Source organism: Brassica napus, chromosome C1 (genome assembly GCF_020379485.1).
Source record: "Brassica napus cultivar Da-Ae chromosome C1, Da-Ae, whole genome shotgun sequence".
NCBI lineage: Eukaryota > Viridiplantae > Streptophyta > Magnoliopsida > Brassicales > Brassicaceae > Brassica > Brassica napus.
In genome coordinates this window covers 42782034-42801032 of record NC_063444.1, presented here as the reverse complement: position 1 = coordinate 42801032, position 18999 = coordinate 42782034, and the positions used below count along the sequence as shown (strand labels likewise).

The 18999-nt window shown below is 40.9% G+C and overlaps 3 protein-coding genes and 1 non-coding gene across 4 annotated transcripts; 1 reads left to right on the top strand and 3 right to left on the bottom strand.

Moving 5' to 3' along the window:
* Positions 1-4119: 4119 nt before the first annotated feature.
* Positions 4120-10387, bottom strand: LOC125580287. The gene has a single exon (XM_048744592.1). The coding sequence runs from the start codon at positions 9865-9867 to the stop codon at positions 4207-4209; it is 5661 nt and encodes a 1886-aa protein (XP_048600549.1). The 5' UTR covers positions 9868-10387; the 3' UTR covers positions 4120-4206.
* On the top strand, positions 9164-9270 carry LOC125581235. The gene has a single exon (XR_007318935.1). It is a non-coding gene; the product is annotated as a small nucleolar RNA R71 (small nucleolar RNA).
* Positions 10388-12909: 2522 nt separating the features above from the next.
* LOC106428999 (EEF1A lysine methyltransferase 4) lies at positions 12910-14613 on the bottom strand. The gene is made up of 9 exons (XM_013869740.3): positions 14352-14613; positions 14155-14268; positions 13988-14056; positions 13895-13914; positions 13777-13829; positions 13655-13685; positions 13482-13563; positions 13253-13392; positions 12910-13118 (listed from the first exon to the last, which is right to left on the bottom strand). Exons 1-9 carry the CDS (start codon positions 14527-14529, stop codon positions 13083-13085), a joined length of 723 nt encoding a protein of 240 aa, XP_013725194.1. The 5' UTR covers positions 14530-14613; the 3' UTR covers positions 12910-13082.
* A 1717-nt stretch (positions 14614-16330) lies between these two features.
* Positions 16331-17980, bottom strand: LOC106429018 (S-adenosylmethionine synthase 2-like). The gene is made up of 2 exons (XM_013869761.3): positions 17815-17980; positions 16331-17725 (listed from the first exon to the last, which is right to left on the bottom strand). Exon 2 carries the CDS (start codon positions 17713-17715, stop codon positions 16534-16536), a length of 1182 nt encoding a protein of 393 aa, XP_013725215.1. The 5' UTR covers positions 17716-17725; positions 17815-17980; the 3' UTR covers positions 16331-16533.
* Between the last annotated feature and the right edge of the window lie 1019 nt (positions 17981-18999).

Here is an 18999-nt window from a genome sequence, read left to right as displayed (position 1 = left end):
CACTACTCTCCATGATGAGCCCAAGAATCAAAGATGATTTGGTGCTAAACATGATAAGAGATCAAGAAAAATCAAGCAATCACAAGAGAGAAATGATCAAGATCAGATCTTTTTCCTAAAAGTTCTTTTGTGATTTGATAGAAAACAAGATATCCCCCCAACATTAGGTTTAGAGAGTATTTATGTGACTTCTAAAACCTTATGGGCTTGCTTAATCACTTCAAAAGCCCAAATAAAACATAAGTTTTCGACATAAGATAAAACGCGGCGCGGGTACACTAGGTCGCTCCCATAGGTCGCTCCGCAGAACTTGCTTCACCTCTCCAAAACCCCGCGCGGGTTGATGACGTCGCTCCAGAGGTCGCTCTGCATCTGGCGCGGGTACACTAGGTCGCTCCCATAGGTCGCTCCGCAGAACTTGCTTCACCTCTCCAAAACCCCGCGCGGGTGCGTGACGTCGCTCCAAGAGGTCGCTCCAAATCATGAAAGTCGTCGACAAGAAGTTGGGCTTGGAGCGGGTGTATCACCTCGGTGCAAGACGTCGCGCCAACTTCGACTCTTCTGGAGCGGGTGCCGCATGTCACTCCCGTACCCCGCTCTGGTGCTTTGCTCGTCTAAACAGCATTTCCCACTCCCTTTTTGATCCCAAATGCTTCTAAGTACCTCTAAGAACTCCAATGGAAACTCCACAACCTGATAAAGACTTATGCAATGCAAAAGGAGACTAAAACGCGTGATTCCTAATCTAGATTATCAAAACATGCAAGAAATAGAAAGTTAAAACAATGTAATTATGCAAGATATCAACTCCCCCAAACTTGTATCTTACTTGTCCTCAAGTGACCTTGTAAGAACTCATAAGAGAGAGAGGTTGAAGGTGGGAACTCATAGCCAAAAGTAACACTTCCTAGCACTCAACTTAACATCCTAAAGAAACATAACAAATCAAATAGCATGAGCATTCTCCTTATTATACTCTAGCTTCTCTAGGCCTATCCATACTCTTTTTCCTCTACTCAAGTTGCAATACTCTTTACCAACAAGTCCTTTCAATCAGCTCTCACATTGATTCTCACACACACACACAAGGTGGAGTCTCACAAATGGGCACATGATCTCAATCATTTGGCTAGGTATGCAATGGTCTAATATGAATGAAGAGATGGGTTCAAATGTTTTTATTTAAGGGTGGTTATCACTCAAAACAAGGAGCTTGATCATTATGCAAAATTTATCTAAGATTAGAAGCAACTCATGCATACATAGATTCATTCTCATCATTCTACCCTATTTTGTTGTAAATGATCACAAGTTCTACCCTCTTTATCATCATCTCAAAATCAATCTAAACCCCCTCACATCACTCACCCAATGTACAACTCTCTTTTCTTTTCATTTGACCCACTCGCTAGGGATTTTAATTCACTTTCCACAAGCTCTAACCCTTTTTTCATTTCCTTCCCCAACTTCTTTTTGATCTTTTTTTTTTTTTTTTTTTTTAAGGGGAAGGTTCTTTGTTACATAATCTAAGGCTTCTTATTATTATTATTATTATTATTATTTTTTTTTTTTTATATATATATATCCCTAGGAGCTTCATTTTCATATATCTCATCTTTCTCACTCTCCAAACCCAAGATATTGAAATTTAAAACACACAAACCCCTCTCACATCCCCAAATGCTAACTCATTGTGCTAGCAAGAGATGAGAATAAACCTATGTCGCCTCCAATACTCTCAAGATTTTGCACATGACAAGCTATCAAAAGAGGCCTCACTCATGCAATTAAATGTTTGGTCTCAAGGAATGGTTAGGGTTTTAGGGTAAGGAGTGCCATTTGGGTTAACAAAGATAGGTATGAAGGAATAAGATAACCCAAATGTGTATGAGATCCATGATCAAGTACGCAAATGCCCATATGCAAGAGAAATTAAGTTCATTCAAGCCAAGTTTAGATTGGAGCTGATCTTAAGAACAATGCTAACATCAAGCAAGCAAACAAGTTTCAAGAAGAGTTTTCAAGGCTCGAAGCGTGCAAGGTTTTCAAGAGACGCTTAAGCTACTTGATATGTTTAACTAGGGTGTCATTTTGAGTTCTAGACAAGGGTTCTTTGCAAGGCATTTTAAATCATTGTTCCCAATACAAGTGAATACAACCTATATGCTCTAGACTCAATCTTAAAAGTGCAAGTGATGCAACTACATGTTTCTTTTTGTGTTTTTTTTTTTTTTTTTTTTTTTTTTTTTGCATATATATATGTACAATGCAATGCATGAGACTCAAATCATCAAAGAAAACATATTAAATACTTGATGCCTCCCCCAAACTTAGTTCACACAGTCTCTGTGTTAGGAAGTTGGAGGAGATACCGAAAACAATTGCGAAGAAAAACTGGTATATACAATGGAAAGGTAGTGGAGTACCTGTCTAAGCGTTCGGGAAGAAACCCGAGTCCCCATATCCGGAGTCATTCGGGAAGGTAGTGTAGTATTCTTGGGGCTCGCTGGCAACTTCCTCGTTGTCGGTTTCAGCATCGGTTGAGGCAAGGGAAGGAGACTTATTCCCGGAGTTGGATTTATGAGCTTGGGGGTTTCGTGCCAGACGCAAGAGCTGGCGGGTAGTAAGGGGAGGTCCAAGGTCCAAGGAAGGGTTAGTGACAGGGTCATAGGGCTGAGGTTGAGGAACTGAGGTATCTCTAGTAACAAAGTCTTCAGAACTACAACCTCCTACTCCTCCTCTAACCAAAAGATCAGCCACCTTCTTCATGAATTGAGCTGAAGCTTCAGCTTGCTTCTTTACTGTCTTTTTAAGTTCCTTGTACTTGGTCTTTAGTTTGAAGATTGTCCTGTCCTGAGCCTTGTTCCATCTTTGAAGCTTGTCAATGTGCTCATGAGCTTCACGGAGAGGGCCATGGGGTAAGGCTGTTGAGCTCTGAGTAAAGTGGTAGCGAGGTGGACCATAGAGGGGGGGTAGCAAATCCTTCTTGTGTAGCATCACTTGTTCCAGTCATTACATTACCTCTCGCTCCACCTCTCCTTCTCGTAGGAACAGTCACAGGATCTATAGGGCCGAGAGGTCCAAAGAGCTCTGATTCATCTATGTCGAAGTGGGTGATCCCCGGCCTTTCTATGTTTGTGAGTCTTCTATTGGGGAGTAGCAACTTAGCCATCTTTCCTTTGCGGAAGTAGGTGTAGACAACTTTCTCTTGATACCTTCCACTAATGTAAGTAGCAATCCTCAAATAAGGGGCATCAATGAATGATGGTCCTTTGGGATCATTCCCCAAGTTCACACCAATTGCTATCAGCAGTGGAGTTATCATACCACCAATTCCAAGCTGAGGCGATGAATCTGCTGTAGTCCAAACCCAATGTGGACAATTTCGAAAATTTCCAATTCGCAAGAACCCTAGCTTTTCAATTTCGGATTCAACTCACTTCTACCACAAAATTAGCAACCCAACATGATATATATGCTTTCCCTAGCCAAATTCACAAGAATCAAGCAAGAAACCAAGCTAAATTTGAGTTTGAATTTCTAGGGTTCATGAACCCACGAAATTCATCTTTGAATTACCATACCTTGCTTGGATTAGAATGAAAAAGATGAATTGATTCAAGAAATTAGACTACAGGGGCGAAAGCTTGGATTTGGAAACAAGAATGGGTTGATTTGAAGAAGATTTGAGTGAGTTATGGGGTTTTTAGAGTTGGGAAAATTGAGAGAGTGTGTTTGTGTTTTGGGGAAGAAGAGAAGAGAACGAGAGAGAGAGAAACGGGCGCGGGGTAGGGTAGGCGTAGGTCGGGTCGGGTCATCGGGTTTTGGGTCAAAAAATCATACCTGGGTTACGGGAGCGACGTCGGTACCTCGCGGCCACACCCCGCGCTAAACATTTTGTGTCCGTTTCTCAAATTGACGCGCGACCTTAAGACCCCGCGGTCACACCCCGCTCCAAACACCATCCAAAACTCGAGTCGTCGCGCGACGTCCAGACCCCGTTGCGGAACCCCGCGCCAACTCAGGCTCGAGCTATCGAAACACGAAGCGACTCCCAGACCTCGCGAGAACACCCCGCGCTGAATTTTTCTTCACAATTTTTTTTTTTTTTTTTTTTACCTAGTGAAGTATGTACAAGGATAGACATGGGACTTCCTCCCAAGTGAGCTTGTTTTAAGTCTCTAGCTTGACTTCCTTTCTTTTTAGCTAGGTGGGAATGGGGTCGGAGAGTGGAACCGAAGTTCTTTCCTCTTCTGTTGTGGCTCCCATGTAGAGCTTAACCCTCTGTCCATTGACTATAAAGTCTCCACCATTCTTGTTCCATAACACAATTGCCCCATGTGGCCTAACTTCCTTGATCTTGAAAGGACCGGACCATCTTGACTTGAGCTTCCCGGGGAACAACTTCAGTCTAGAGTTGTAGAGAAGCACTTGATTTCCAGCACTGAACTCTCTCTTCAATATCTTCTTGTCATGAAAAGCTTTGGTTTTCTCCTTGTAAATCCTTGAGTTCTCAAAAGCATCAAGTCGGATCTCCTCCAGTTCATTGAGTTGGAGAAGTCTCTTCTCCTTTGCGCTCTTGATGTCAAAGTTCAGCAACTTAACAGCCCACAATGCTTTGTACTCAAGTTCAACCGGTAGATGACAAGCCTTCCCATACACAAGGTTGAAAGGTGTGGTTCCTAAGGGAGTTTTGTAAGCAGTCCTATAAGCCCATAGTGCATCATCTAGCTTGATGGACCAATCTTTCCTTGTAATCCCCACTGTTTTCTCCAAAATAGACTTGATTTCTCTGTTGGAGATCTCAACTTGTCCACTTGTCTGAGGATGGTATGGTGTAGCAACCTTATGCTTCACACCATTCTTCTTGAGAAGACTTTCAAACAGCTTGTTGATGAAGTGAGAACCCCCATCACTGATGACAGCTCTTGGAACTCCAAACCTTGGAAAGATGGTGCTTTTGAACATCTTAATCACCACCCTAGAATCATTGGTGGGACTTGCCACAGCTTCTACCCACTTGGAGACGTAGTCAACAGCTACAAGGATGTATTTGTTGCCAAAAGATGATGGGAATGGTCCCATGAAGTCAATACCCCACACATCAAACACCTCCACTTCTAGAATTGGGTTTTGAGGCATCTCATTTCTTTTGGTGATGTTTCCTCTCCTTTGGCATGAATCACACCTAGAGACAAAGTCTTGAGTGTCTTTGAACATATGAGGCCACCAAAACCCAGCTTGTAACACCTTTGAGACTGTTTTGAAAGTAGCAAAGTGCCCTCCATAGGATGATCCATGACAGTGTGTGAGGATCCCTTCAACTTCTTCATCAGCTACTGCTCTTCTATAGAGTTGATCTCTACAAAGGATGTAGAGGTAAGGTTCATCCCAATAGTATCGCTTCACATCTTTGTAGAACTTCTTCTTGGCATATCCCTCAAGATCAAGTGGCTCTCTCCCACAAGCTAAGTAGTTCACCAAATCAGCATACCAAGGCCCTTTCTCTTCAGTTGCCTTCACTTCTTCAAGTTTCTTTCCAGTTTCACAAACCGCTATCACTGCTCCAATTGCCATGATCTGCTCTTCTGGAAGCCCTTCATCAATAGGGATCTCACTCTCAATCTTCAGTCTAGACAAGTGGTCTGCTACACTATTCTCAACTCCTGGTTTGTCTCTAATCTCAAGGTCAAACTCTTGTAGCAGCAAGATCCACCTCAACAGTCTTGGCTTAGCATCCTTCTTGGCCATGAGGTGTCTCAATGCAGCATGATCAGTGTAGACTATGACCTTTGACCCAACTAAGTAGCTTCTGAACTTTTCAAAGGCGTAGACAATGGCTAGCAACTCCTTCTCAGTTGTGGCATACTTCATTTGGGCTTCATCAAGAGTTTTACTCGCATAGTAGATCACATGAGTCTTCTTGTCTTTCTTTTGACCAAGAACAGCTCCCACAGCATAGTCACTAGCATCACACATGATCTCAAAGGGGAGATCCCAATCTGGTGGCTGCACAATTGGGGCGCTAACCAGCTTCTCCTTCAACTTCTTGAAGGCTTGTAGACATTCCCAATCAAAGACGAATGCAGCCTCCTTGCATAGAAGCTTAGTCATTGGCCTTGCTATCATTGAGAAGTCTTGGATGAATCTTCTATAGAATCCAGCATGACCTAGGAAGCTTCTAATGTCCTTAACCGTCTTTGGTGCAGCTAACCCAACCATCACTTCAATCTTGGCCTTGTCTACCTCAATCCCCCTCTCTGAAATCTTGTGTCCAAGCACAATCCCTTCCTTAACCATGAAGTGACACTTCTCCCAGTTCAGCACAAGGTTGGTCTCTTCACATCTCTTGAGGACCCTGCTAAGATTTGACAAACAAGCAGAAAACGAAGATCCGTAGACAGAGAAATCATCCATAAACACCTCCACAACATCCTCTATAAGATCAGAGAAAATAGACATCATGCATCTTTGGAAAGTGGCTGGAGCATTACATAGCCCAAATGGCATCCTTCGATAAGCAAAGGTACCATAGGGGCATGTGAAAGTCGTTTTCTCTTGATCATTTGGATGTATGGGGATTTGGAAGAACCCTGAATACCCATCAAGAAAACAATAATATGGATGATTTGCAAGTCTCTCAAGCATTTGATCAATGAATGGCAATGGAAAATGATCCTTTCTAGATGCTTTGTTAAGTTTTCGATAATCTATGCACATCCTATGTCCTGTTATTGTTCTTGTCGGTATTAGTTCATCCTTATCATTTTTAACTACAGTCATTCCTCCTTTCTTTGGAACAACATGCACAGGAGACACCCATTTGCTATCCGAAATAGGATAGATGACTCCTGCATCTAAGAGTTTTAGAATCTCTTTCTTAACAACATCCTTCAAGTTGGGGTTCAACCTTCTTTGATGCTCTATAGAAGTCATAGATTCATCCTCTAGATGTATCCTATGCATGCATAAAGAAGGTGATAGCCCTTTAATATCATCTAGTGAGTAGCCTATTGCCTTTCTATACTTTTTAAGTTTATTCAAAAGTTTAGACAATTCATCTTCACTAAGCTCACTACTCACTATGACAGGGTAAGTCTCATTAGGGCCAAGGAAAGCATACCTTACACCATGGGGAAGAGGTTTAAGCTCCACTTTTGGTGCTTTGAGTTCACTCCAATCATCCTCTTGGAGATTCTCTTGTTGAGTAGCTGAGGAAGCATGGTGATCCTCATATGAAAGCTCCTCATTCTGTTCTTCATCACTAATCTCCCTGTGAGAGTCCAGCATCTTCACATAAGCATCACTTTCCTTGTTCTCAACCATTTGGACCTCTCTCTCAATTGTTAAGGCATGTTGTAGAGAGTCTTCAAGTGCCAACTCCTCTAGAAGTTCATCAGCTAACACCTCCATCTCCTCAATGTAGAAAGCTTGGCTTTGAGTAATAGGCTTCTTCATCACTTCCTTGATGTCAAAGTGAAGAATGTTCCCCTTTCCAAGGTGAAGATCAATCTTCCCTTCCTTAACATTCACAACTGCTCCTGCTGTAGCCAAGAAAGGTCTCCCCAGTATTAAAGGATCTGTTGGTTCTTCATCCATCTCTAACACCACAAAATCTGTAGGGATCTCACAATTTCCAACCATGACAGGGAGATCTTCTAGGATACCAATGGGAATCTTCACTGAGCGATCAGCTAGCACAAGAGAGAGTCTACACTTCTTGTATTGTGTAAAGCCAAGCCTTTTAGCAATGGAGAGAGGCATAAGGCTCACACTTGCTCCCAAATCGCATAGACACCTCTCAAAAGTAAATTGCCCAATGGCGCAAGGTAAAGTAAAGCTTCCTGGATCTTCAAGCTTCTTAGGGATGGTTAGCCTTTGGATAATAGCACTACACTCATGAGTAAGAACCACCATGCCTTCCATCTCCTTCTTCTTCTTAGTTACAGCATCCTTGAGGAACTTGCTGTATTGAGGCACTAGCATGAAGGCATCAATTATGGGCATAGTAATCTGAACTTCACTCATTTGTTTCTCAAATAAAGCCTTGTATTGCTCCAAAAGCTGTCTCTTGAATCTACCGGGAAAAGGAAGTTTTGGTTCATAGGGAGGAGGATTGAATAGAGCTTCTTTTGATGAAGTAGCAACTTCATTCTTGTTCTTCCCTTTCTTTTCTTCTCCAATTTTACCCTTTCCTTTTGCTTCAACTATTTTCTCCAAGATCTCTTCATTGGTCTTCTCATCCATAATAACTACATCATCATCCACATTGATGATCACCTCCCCATCTTGCTTCTCATTATCCCTAATGAGAGTTCGTGGTGGTAGCTGTTTTCCACTCCTAAGGGTGATGGCTTTCATTGTCTCCTTGGGATTTTGCTCTGGCTTTCCAGGTAATGCCCCTTGTTGGCGACTTGGCTGAGAGTTCATTGAAGCAAACTGATTCTCCAAATGGCGGATCTTGTTGTTGAGCTCATTGTAACTTCCATCAATCTTGGAGTGAATTTTCGTGAACTCATAACCCATTGTCTTCTCATTCTTGGCCTGAAAATCCAAAAGTTTCTTGAACATTGCATCCACACTTGTATCTGAAGCTGGAGCTTGTGAAGAACTTCCTTGAGCTTGAGTAGACTGATTGTTGTTATTGTTGAAACCAAGAGGGGTGTTTTGCCTAGGCTGATAGCTCCCTTGCTGAGTGTTTTGCCTCTGCTGGTATCCTCCTTGCTGGTTGTTTGAGTAGGACTTTTGCTGGTAGTTGTTGTACTGAAAGTTAGGTTCCTTCCTGTACCAAGAACCATTGTTGTTGATGAAGCACAGCTCTTCTTGTCCTTCCAAACCATCAACTTCATTAATCTTGGGAGGAATCTCTTGAATAGGACCACCCACAAAGTTGACATGCTCTTGTTTAGCTTGGTTAGAAAGAAGCAAGTCCATCTTCTCCTGCAGGGATTTGATCTCTCTCTTTGTCTGTTGATCATCATTTCTGTTGACTCTATCATGCTCCTCGCTGTAGACGGAGTCGCTCTTAGCCATGTTCTCCACCAGTTCCTCTGCTTCTTCTTCAGTTCTCCCCAAGAAGAAACCATTGCTGGCAGTATCAAGCCTGTTTCTGCACTGTGGTAAGGCTCCTCTATAGAAGGTGCTAAGCAAACTCTCCTTGCTGAAACCATGATGAGGGCACTGAGACCAATAACCCTTGAACCTTTCCCATGCTTCACTGAAGCTCTCTAGACCTTTTTGTTGAAATCCGGATATTTCGTTCCTGATCTTAGCTGTCCTTGAAGTAGAGAAAAACTTTTCTAGGAAAGCTCTCTTGCAATCTTCCCAAGTAGTGACAGTGTCACTTGGAAGAGTCTTCTCCCATTGGTGTGCCTTGTCTCCCAAAGAGAAAGGAAATAGCTTCAGCTTGAAAGCATCTTCAGAAACACCATTTGTCTTGGACAAGCCACAGTACTGATCAAACTTGTACAAGTGATCAAAAGGGTCTTCAGCAGCAAGACCATGATACTTGTTGTTCTCTATAGTGTTGAGCAGCCCTGACTTGATCTCGAAGTTGTTGTTCTCCACAGCTGGTGCTCTGATTCCCAACCTATGACCATGAATGTGAGGTTGATCATAGGCTCCAATGGCACGAGCTTGGCGCTGTGGATGTTGTGGCTGGCGCTGTGGTCTAAAATGATCAGCTCTTGGACCATTGCCTCCTTGGGCTTCACCATCTTGAGGCAGATTCTCCATATCAAACCCCAACCCTTGCAAGTGAGCCTGTTGCTCTACTTCTCTTCTTTGTCTTGCTATCTCCCTCTCAAGTGCTCTAATGTCTTCAACTCTTGGAACTAGGTTTGTTGGACCTCTGCTCCTTGTGTTCATACACCTGAAATGCAAAGAGAGAAGAACAAAGAGAAGCAATAACACAATTAAATAAAAATTGACTTAGTCTCAAGCAAATGACTAAATCCCAATGTCACAATCAACTTAGAATTTGGCAACGGCGCCAATTTGATGATAGGAGTTTCAAGGCTCCTAATCAAATGTTATAGTATAAAGGATGTCAAACCATTTCTAAGTGATTCTAAAGCAAAGGGAATGCAAGACCATGCTTAATCTAAGTGCTACCAGTTTTTGAGATGTTTGTAAACTAGATTACTACCTAAAATGCAATAAAGGACAAAGCTTTCTTTCTTATAAGAAGAGAGAACTCATGGGCTATGGGAATTGATCTTGGGTGATCAAGATTCAACCTAAAGGTGTCAACTTTTAACCAATCTATATCTTCCTTAGGCCTAGACACAATACTAAACAAACTCTATCCCTAAATGAATGCTCATTTACCTAGATAACTCAAGCATCAAATTCCTTTGGTTGAATGTTACCTAAGTAATCATTAATCTCAAGTCTACTAGCCATCTTAACACCTTTAACAACAAATCCCTTTGGCAAAGGATGTTAAAAGCTTAGGAGAGTTGGTTCAGGCATTTCATCAAACACCTTCCGGGTATGAAATGCCTAGAGCTCAACTTTAGAGAGGTCAACTCTAAAATTGCATTAAAAGCCCTCTACTAGCAAGGAATAAGATTGATCTATCCCTAAACACCTTAGATCTAGCTTAATCACCCTTAATCTCCCTAACCCATGAATCCAAAAATGACTACTCACTACTCTCCATGATGAGCCCAAGAATCAAAGATGATTTGGTGCTAAACATGATAAGAGATCAAGAAAAATCAAGCAATCACAAGAGAGAAATGATCAAGATCAGATCTTTTTCCTAAAAGTTCTTTTGTGATTTGATAGAAAACAAGATATCCCCCCAACATTAGGTTTAGAGAGTATTTATGTGACTTCTAAAACCTAATGGGCTTGCTTAATCACTTCAAAAGCCCAAATAAAACATAAGTTTTCGACATAAGATAAAACGCGGCGCGGGTACACTAGGTCGCTCCCATAGGTCGCTCCGCAGAACTTGCTTCACCTCTCCAAAACCCCGCGCGGGTTGATGACGTCGCTCCAGAGGTCGCTCTGCATCTGGCGCGGGTACACTAGGTCGCTCCCATAGGTCGCTCCGCAGAACTTGCTTCACCTCTCCAAAACCCCGCGCGGGTGCGTGACGTCGCTCCAAGAGGTCGCTCCAAATCATGAAAGTCGTCGACAAGAAGTTGGGCTTGGAGCGGGTGTATCACCTCGGTGCAAGACGTCGCGCCAACTTCGACTCTTCTGGAGCGGGTGCCGCATGTCACTCCCGTACCCCGCTCTGGTGCTTTGCTCGTCTAAACAGCATTTCCCACTCCCTTTTTGATCCCAAATGCTTCTAAGTACCTCTAAGAACTCCAATGGAAACTCCACAACCTGATAAAGACTTATGCAATGCAAAAGGAGACTAAAACGCGTGATTCCTAATCTAGATTATCAAAACATGCAAGAAATAGAAAGTTAAAACAATGTAATTATGCAAGATATCACTCTCATTGGTCGTAATATTACAACTCATTTACGACTAACACCAAAACTCTATATATACTCGGACCTCGCGAAACCATTTGGTTGCTCATTTCCTTCTCTCTAACAACGACTTCCCTTCTCTCTCTAGGTAAGTTTTTTTTTTTTAGCTTTAGGTGGTTAGTTAGGTGATTAGATTAGGTTTGGAATTAGTTTAGGATGGAAGTAGATTAGGATGGAGTTAGATTATGATGGAATTAGAATAGGTTTAGATTATTTTATATAAAAAAAATTGAATTGTTTATAACCATCTATTTTTTTGGTTTTTTTTCTTCAGATTGACGATATTGCTATGTCTGGCGGTAGAAAGAGACTTAGGAACCTTGCACCTAGAAACTCTTACGGGAGTATCTTTCTCGGACAGCCGGATCCATCAGCTTCTACCTCCGGCACATCATTCGACTTCTTCGACGAAATAAACCTTAATGCGTAGTTTTTTTTTGTTTTAATTAATTTGTATTTTGAATGTTTTATATTATGGATATTATTATGTTTACGGATGATAGATATTTTCTTTTAATTTTATCAAATTTAAAAAAATTAAATCAAACTAAATTTATATATTTGATTTTAATTAATATATAAAATTCATAAATAAATACAAAATTCAAAAATAAATAAAAAAAGTTGGTCAAATTTACGACCAATGAACATCTAAAGTCGATGTAAAGTGGTTGTTACCTTACGACTAATAAACATCGACATTAGAGGTAAATTGGTCGTAAGGTTACGACAATGTACAACTAATATGTCTAGTCATAATATTACGACCAATGTGCCTCTAATAATTAATTACGACCAGCTTCTAACGACTAATCGATTTTTGAAGTTAATTGGTCGTAATGCCCATATTACGACCAAATAGGTAATAATGATGTAGTCGTTAAGGTCATGTTTTCTTGTAGTGTTCTATCACTAGCCAAGATGTTTATTCTTTTCTGTTGAAGTACTCAAAAGAAAAAAAATAGCGTTTCAATGTAAAAACAAACTATGCCGATATTATTATCAAGTTATGCTTTCTTGGGATGTTCATGCAATTTTGTGGACATGTGCATTTCAGAGTTGAACAAGAAGGATACAAATGTTCTTGAAACATAGATATCCTTGGACCAACTACAAGAGCGACTTCAATTACTCTCTATGCAAAATGAAACGTTTCTATCTATACATTTCATCGTATGTGTTTTTTTCTTAACTCACTGATTCTATCTTCCATTTTCAGAATGACAAAGAGCAATTTGCTGAGGAGATTAGCTGAACTTGAACTAACAGTCCGCGATGGCCAGTAACGAACGTGCTCCACAGACAATAAGGATATGCATAATACTTCAAAAGCGGCTGGATTGTCTATTGCATGTGGCCTAAAACCAAGAATATGGAGAAGAACTCGATCTTTTACTTGACAACCATTTCTCATTGTTAAAATAATATATATTAACTTTTGTTCCTCCTCTAAATATGGAGTAAACATGAACCCAAGATATCACCGTGTCTTTACTCTTACACATTAATACAACAAAGACAAAACTCAGTCCATGTAGGACCTATATGTCCGAAGCAAAGATCACAAAAAGATGATTCTCATGACTTCAGGCTGCATCTGTCTCCGTCTTTAACGCCGCATCCTGAGATAAGACCATTTTCAAATGAACAAAGACATGCCGACTCATGAGATAAAATAAGATGCAAATTGGTTATCCAAAAAGCATAGAAACATAATTTGAGCAAGCAATGTGGTTGGAGGCATCAAACTACACACCTTGATACAGACGTAAATGTAGTGGACATCAGGGCTTTTCCCAATTGCAGATTCCACTGAACTTCCCTCGTCATCTAGAGGAATGGGTTTTGTCAGTTCCCACTTTGGCGTTTCTAATGGTTGAGCTGTCAAACTTTTGTCTGAAGAACAGCAAAAATATCAAACTTTTATGGCACAAGTATTATTACAAGAGACGAAGTAACTAATGGTTTGTGTATTAGCAGCTGACCTATCACATGGAGTTTGGTTGTCCAAGAGCATGATGATTCTTTGAACAGCCGAAGACGGTAATTAGGAGCTCCATATGTAATCTGGCAGATAACTTAATCTAAAAAAAATCAATATGATGAATTAAACAAACAGAAACACACATAATCATAAAAATAAAAAAAAAGCTTTTACCAGGATGTAGACTCCTTTATCCTTGAGTACCCTACAGTTATTCATCAACTGTTTCATTATACACCATTCAACACATTCATAGCATAGATTTGTGGATATATATATATATATATATAGTTTACCTCCAAACCTCCTCAAGCATTTGCGTTGAGTGTTGCCTCGAGTTGCTCCCACACTAAACATGAAAAAAGGATCAGACTTTCATTAACAAAATCAGCATAAGTCAAGAGAGAAACTCACCAAAATGGAGTCTAAGGTTCCTGAAAAAACACACACACACAATCTTAGTATCGCATGAAACATGGAATCAAACATTTAATAAAAGATAATTACCTTTATCAATAACAGCATCAAAGGAAGCATCTTGAAACGCCTTCATATCACGCACATCCATCTTCAAATCTGTTTTTTTTTTTTTTCCACATGATCATCAACACACATAAAAAAAAAGACCACAACTTTCTCCTCGAATTGGATTATAGTAACAGAGAGAGACGAACATTTGAGCTGAGGACGGTCGGAGTATTTCTTGTTCATGGCGTCGATTACGACAGAGGAGATATCGATGTTGACTACATCTCCGTACCCATCATCCACCATCCCCTCGCTGAACGCTGCAGCGGGAGATTAGATTCGACACCAATAGAAATCAAAAAAATCGGATCAGAGAACAAAAAGTGAAATTTGAATTGTGTACCTGAGTTCCCGCAGCCGATGACGAGGGCTCGGTGCGTACGGTGAGGGACGTAGAGATTGATGAGAGGAGACAATGAGGGATAGTTCTGGTACCAATCGAAGGGATCGGATTCGTTCGTGTAGCGGTCGTCCCAGTACCATTTCTCGCTGTATGATTGCGTCGACGTCTCTGCTGCCATCGTGACTAATCACACTAACTGCTTTCTCGTTCGTTGATTCTTTTCTTTTTGTTTTTCCTTCCGACAAAACAGAAGGGGAAAGAGAAAAGTGGAGGTTATAATTGGATACAGAAGAGACCACGGTGGTCGTAGATATTCCTTGTCGAGCCACGTGGCCATAAGTGTCGGAGAGTAAACAATACAAGACCGTTTATTTTGGTTTTATATGGTTTAATCTTAAATTACGGTTTTCAATCAAACCGGGAAATCGGTCTTGTTTTTTTTAACAGGTCTTGTTTTTTTGTGTTTAATAAAACAAGACCGATTTCCCGGTTTGATTGAAAACCCATCATTTAAGATTAAACCATATAAAACCAAAATAAACCGATAAACCGGAATAGAAATACTGATAATCTTTTTTGCTTTTAAACCGGATGCCTAGCCAACGCATGCTATCATAGAGTCTTTCTCAATTCTTAGACAGCATGCTGTCAGCCCCGTCCCGTCCCTCCTGTAAGGAAAATGAAGCATATGCTTCAGCCTTCAGCCACACAATATATTCTAAATTACAGGGCCACATAGGGTTAATTAATCATTTGGTTACATATGCCTTCTTTGATCATGATCTCTCTAATCAAGCTTTTCTATGAGTTACTTTTCTCTGTTTTTGACATTTTTAATCTATCTTGTCTCTCTCTCCTTTTGTGTAACGTGTATTTTATTACATCATTTTATTTTTCTTTTCATTTAAATCTTGTGGAATCCATTTTAGCTTTTTTCCAGAAGGCCACATTTTGTTTGTGTGCTTTTTAAGCCACTTTATATTAAGGGCCGGCACTGCATGCTATAGAGAGATATGAACCTGAGAGCTTTGAGGCTGAAGACTACAAATGGAAATGGTAATGACATCATTGTTACACAGCTTTATTTATTTTCTTTAATTATTAACGAACCCTTTTAATTAAGGATTATCAACATAACATGTGACTGGTATCTAAAAACCTTGATTATTGTTATACTATGCCGCATTTTTTCCTATGCTTTTCGTTGTTGGGATACATGGGGTGTGGTCACTAGTTATGTTTTAGATAACTTTATTCAAAACAACTTTACATCCATCTCTTAATCACATCTGCGTAATGAACCTGTAAAGTCTATGTACTCATGGTTTTCCTTTTTTTCCATGTGAGTAAGGGACCATATACGTTTCTATTTTCTGGTGTCCAATTCAAATATTTTAGTTTAGTAATTATTGTGTTTGTTTTTAACATATCAGTCTAACAGAGTATGTGGTTTTGCTTGCAGGAAACTGATTTGTATCCAAAGTAAAAAAGAGCAAGTATATGATGTCTCTGTTTACTTGGCTCTGGCGCACTCTAGCTCATTAGGACCAGGGTGGGACCGTGGGAGCACAAGACCCATGTATGCTAAGGTTTCAGCAAGATAATAGACAACTTTGTCTGCCTATTTCAACCACATTTTTCTCTTTATGAAATATCAAATCGTTTGGTTCTTGCACAATCTCAAACTTTATTCCTTCTTGCTTTTTTTTTTGCATTTAAATACAGCTTTATGAGCTATTTTCCTTTTCAATAAAGCTCTTATTAGCTCAATCTATCTTGCTAAGCATTTACTCACAGTTTGCACTATACCCGTCTATATTTGCTGGATCAAAACATAAATAGTTATTCTCATCTCCACATTTTCAGCCAAAGTCAAACTTGGTGTTATCTGTCTTTGATTCACACAAATTGCATTCCAAGTGTATGTAAGACTCCTCAAAAAAAAAATTGCAAAAGCCAAAATCTTTGACAATTGATACTGTAAACAAAGGATAGTAGTATTGAATATATTCTTTAACAAAATTATCTGCTCAATACAAACAAGAAATATAAAATATGATTTTTAACTTTTCTCACCACAACAATAACGTAATAGTAATAAGAACAATAATATAAATTCCCAGTTTCTCAGATTTTTTTTCCTGAGAGACGTGAAACATAAACCTGAGATTGGTTTAGGTTCTCAAGCTTGGACCTTGTTAGACTTGAGTGGCTTCACAACCTCCCAGGTGAAATCAGCATCGTCCCTTCCAAAGTGACCATAAGCAGCAGTCTTCAAGAACCTACCATTACCACCTCTCTTCAAATCCAAGTTGATAGATATCATCCCTGGCCTAAAATCAAAACTCTCTTTCACAATCTCCAAAATCTCCTTATCTGGAATCTTCCCGGTTCCATAGCTGTCCACGAACACAGACAAGGGCTCAGGGACACCAATGGCGTACGAAACTTGCACAATACACCTCCTCGCGAGCCCACTCGCCACAATGCTCTTAGCAGCTTGTCTCACAATGTAGGCTCCACTCCTGTCCACCTTGGTCGGGTCCTTTCCAGAGAAAGCACCACCTCCGTGCGCACCCCAACCACCGTAAGTGTCGATAATGATCTTACGCCCGGTAAGTCCAGCGTCACCGTGGGGACCACCGATCACAAAACGACCAGACGGGTTGAGATGGAAGATGGTGTTATCGTCAAGGTACTTCTCCGGGATCACCGGAGTAATCACATGCTCCTTGAGATCAGCCGCGATCTCATCGTTAGTCACGGTCTCGTCGTGCTGCGTCGAGATCAAAACAGTGTGGACGCGGACAGGGACCATAGCTCCGCCCTCGTTCAAATACTCAACGGTGACTTGCGTCTTACCGTCTGGTCTCAACCACGCGCAAGTCCCGTTCTTACGAACCTCAGTAAGCTTCGCTCCAAGCTTGGTAGCGAGGACATGGCTTAAAGGCATAAGCTCAGGAGTCTCGTCCGTGGCGTAACCGAACATGTGACCTTGATCACCAGCTCCGACCTCCTCGGGTTTCTTGGTGAGGTGACCGTGGACGCCTTGCGCGATGTCGGGGCTCTGCTGCTCGATGTTGACGAGGACCTTGCAGTTATCGGCGTCTAGGCCGACGTCGGCGGAAACGAAACCGATCTCGCGGCAAGTCTTGCGGACGATTTTTTCGTAGTCGACGTTAGCCTTGGTTGTGATCTCGCCGAAGACCATGACCATGTTGGTTTTTGTGCACGTCTCGCAAGCGACTTTGCTTTCCGGGTCTTGCTCGAGACATGCGTCGAGGATCGCGTCGGAGATCTGGTCGCAGAGCTTGTCGGGGTGTCCCTCGTTGACTGACTCGGAGGTGAACAAAAATGATTCCATTTTTTTCCGTCTGATTCAAAAAAAAAAAATTATCACTATTTAGAATCGAAATCAAGAACTCAAGAGAGATATAGTGAAGTAGAATAGTAAGAACGTTACCTAACGAGGGGAGAATGAGAGAGTTGGTAGTAGTACGAAGGTGAAGGAAGAGGGTCGAAGCTTTATATATACGAAGCAGAGAAAGGAGTGAGGTGATCGTAATTTCATCTACACTCATTTACACAGAGGAGATGAGATCTAGATATCTGACGGTTTAAGTTAGATCTATGAAAGAAAGCTGACTACAACCGTTGGATTTGTTTAACTGGACCACCGCGTCCAAGTACAACTTGTACAATTTAAAGTCTTTTTTTTCGGTGGCCGCCACGTGTAGGTGGATCCGCGAACAGTGTCCGTGGACCTGGAACAGTGCAAAAAAGCGTACTAATCACGGACCGCCACGTGTCGGTGGACCCGCGAACAGTGCAAAAAACACACAACATACGTTTTTTATTGTGCACAATTTGTATACGGTTTATTCTAAAATCGTGGACCCTCCTTTAGAGATGCGCGTCTCTGCGCGATGCAGATGCTCTTAGACATCAGATCTAGTGAAGATCTAGAATCATGGTTATAGTCGAAGATCTATTTTAGTATAATATTAATAACTTTTTTATATTTTCACATATATTGAAAAGTAGTAATTTGCGATTATAATTTAAAGTGAATTAAATCAATAGTAATACAATAAATTTAATTGAAACTTTAAAACTTGCCATTAACTGATCATTTTTTTAGAAACACATAGAAAAGAACTTAAACATGAATCGTACAAGAAAATATAAAATAATTATTATTTTTTGCCATCTAATATTTTATTGAACATAAAATTTACAACATAAAAGCCCAAAAACAAAAAGGCATGGATGTCCAACACACAAGCCCAACTGCAAACACTAAAAGAGGCCCATACAATGGCGTAATTAAAACTCAAATCCAAAATACAAGTCAAACCCCAACAACGTGTCAAACGCACAAAGACAGAGGACACGTGCTGGAACCTCCACCGTCTTCACCGCTTGAGAATCGACGCCGAAAACCAACCGACCGTCCACCGGAACCTGCGGATCTATAACCACGATCAAAGAAACCCACACCGGTTTCACCCAGACTACACCATCATCGCTTGATTTACGTCTTTAGAGAGCGTCATCGACCAATCGAGATCTCATCCAAAGACATCAAACCACCAAACACACACAAATCTATTCATCACCCCGATCGGAAACTTGCGGGGGCGTACGA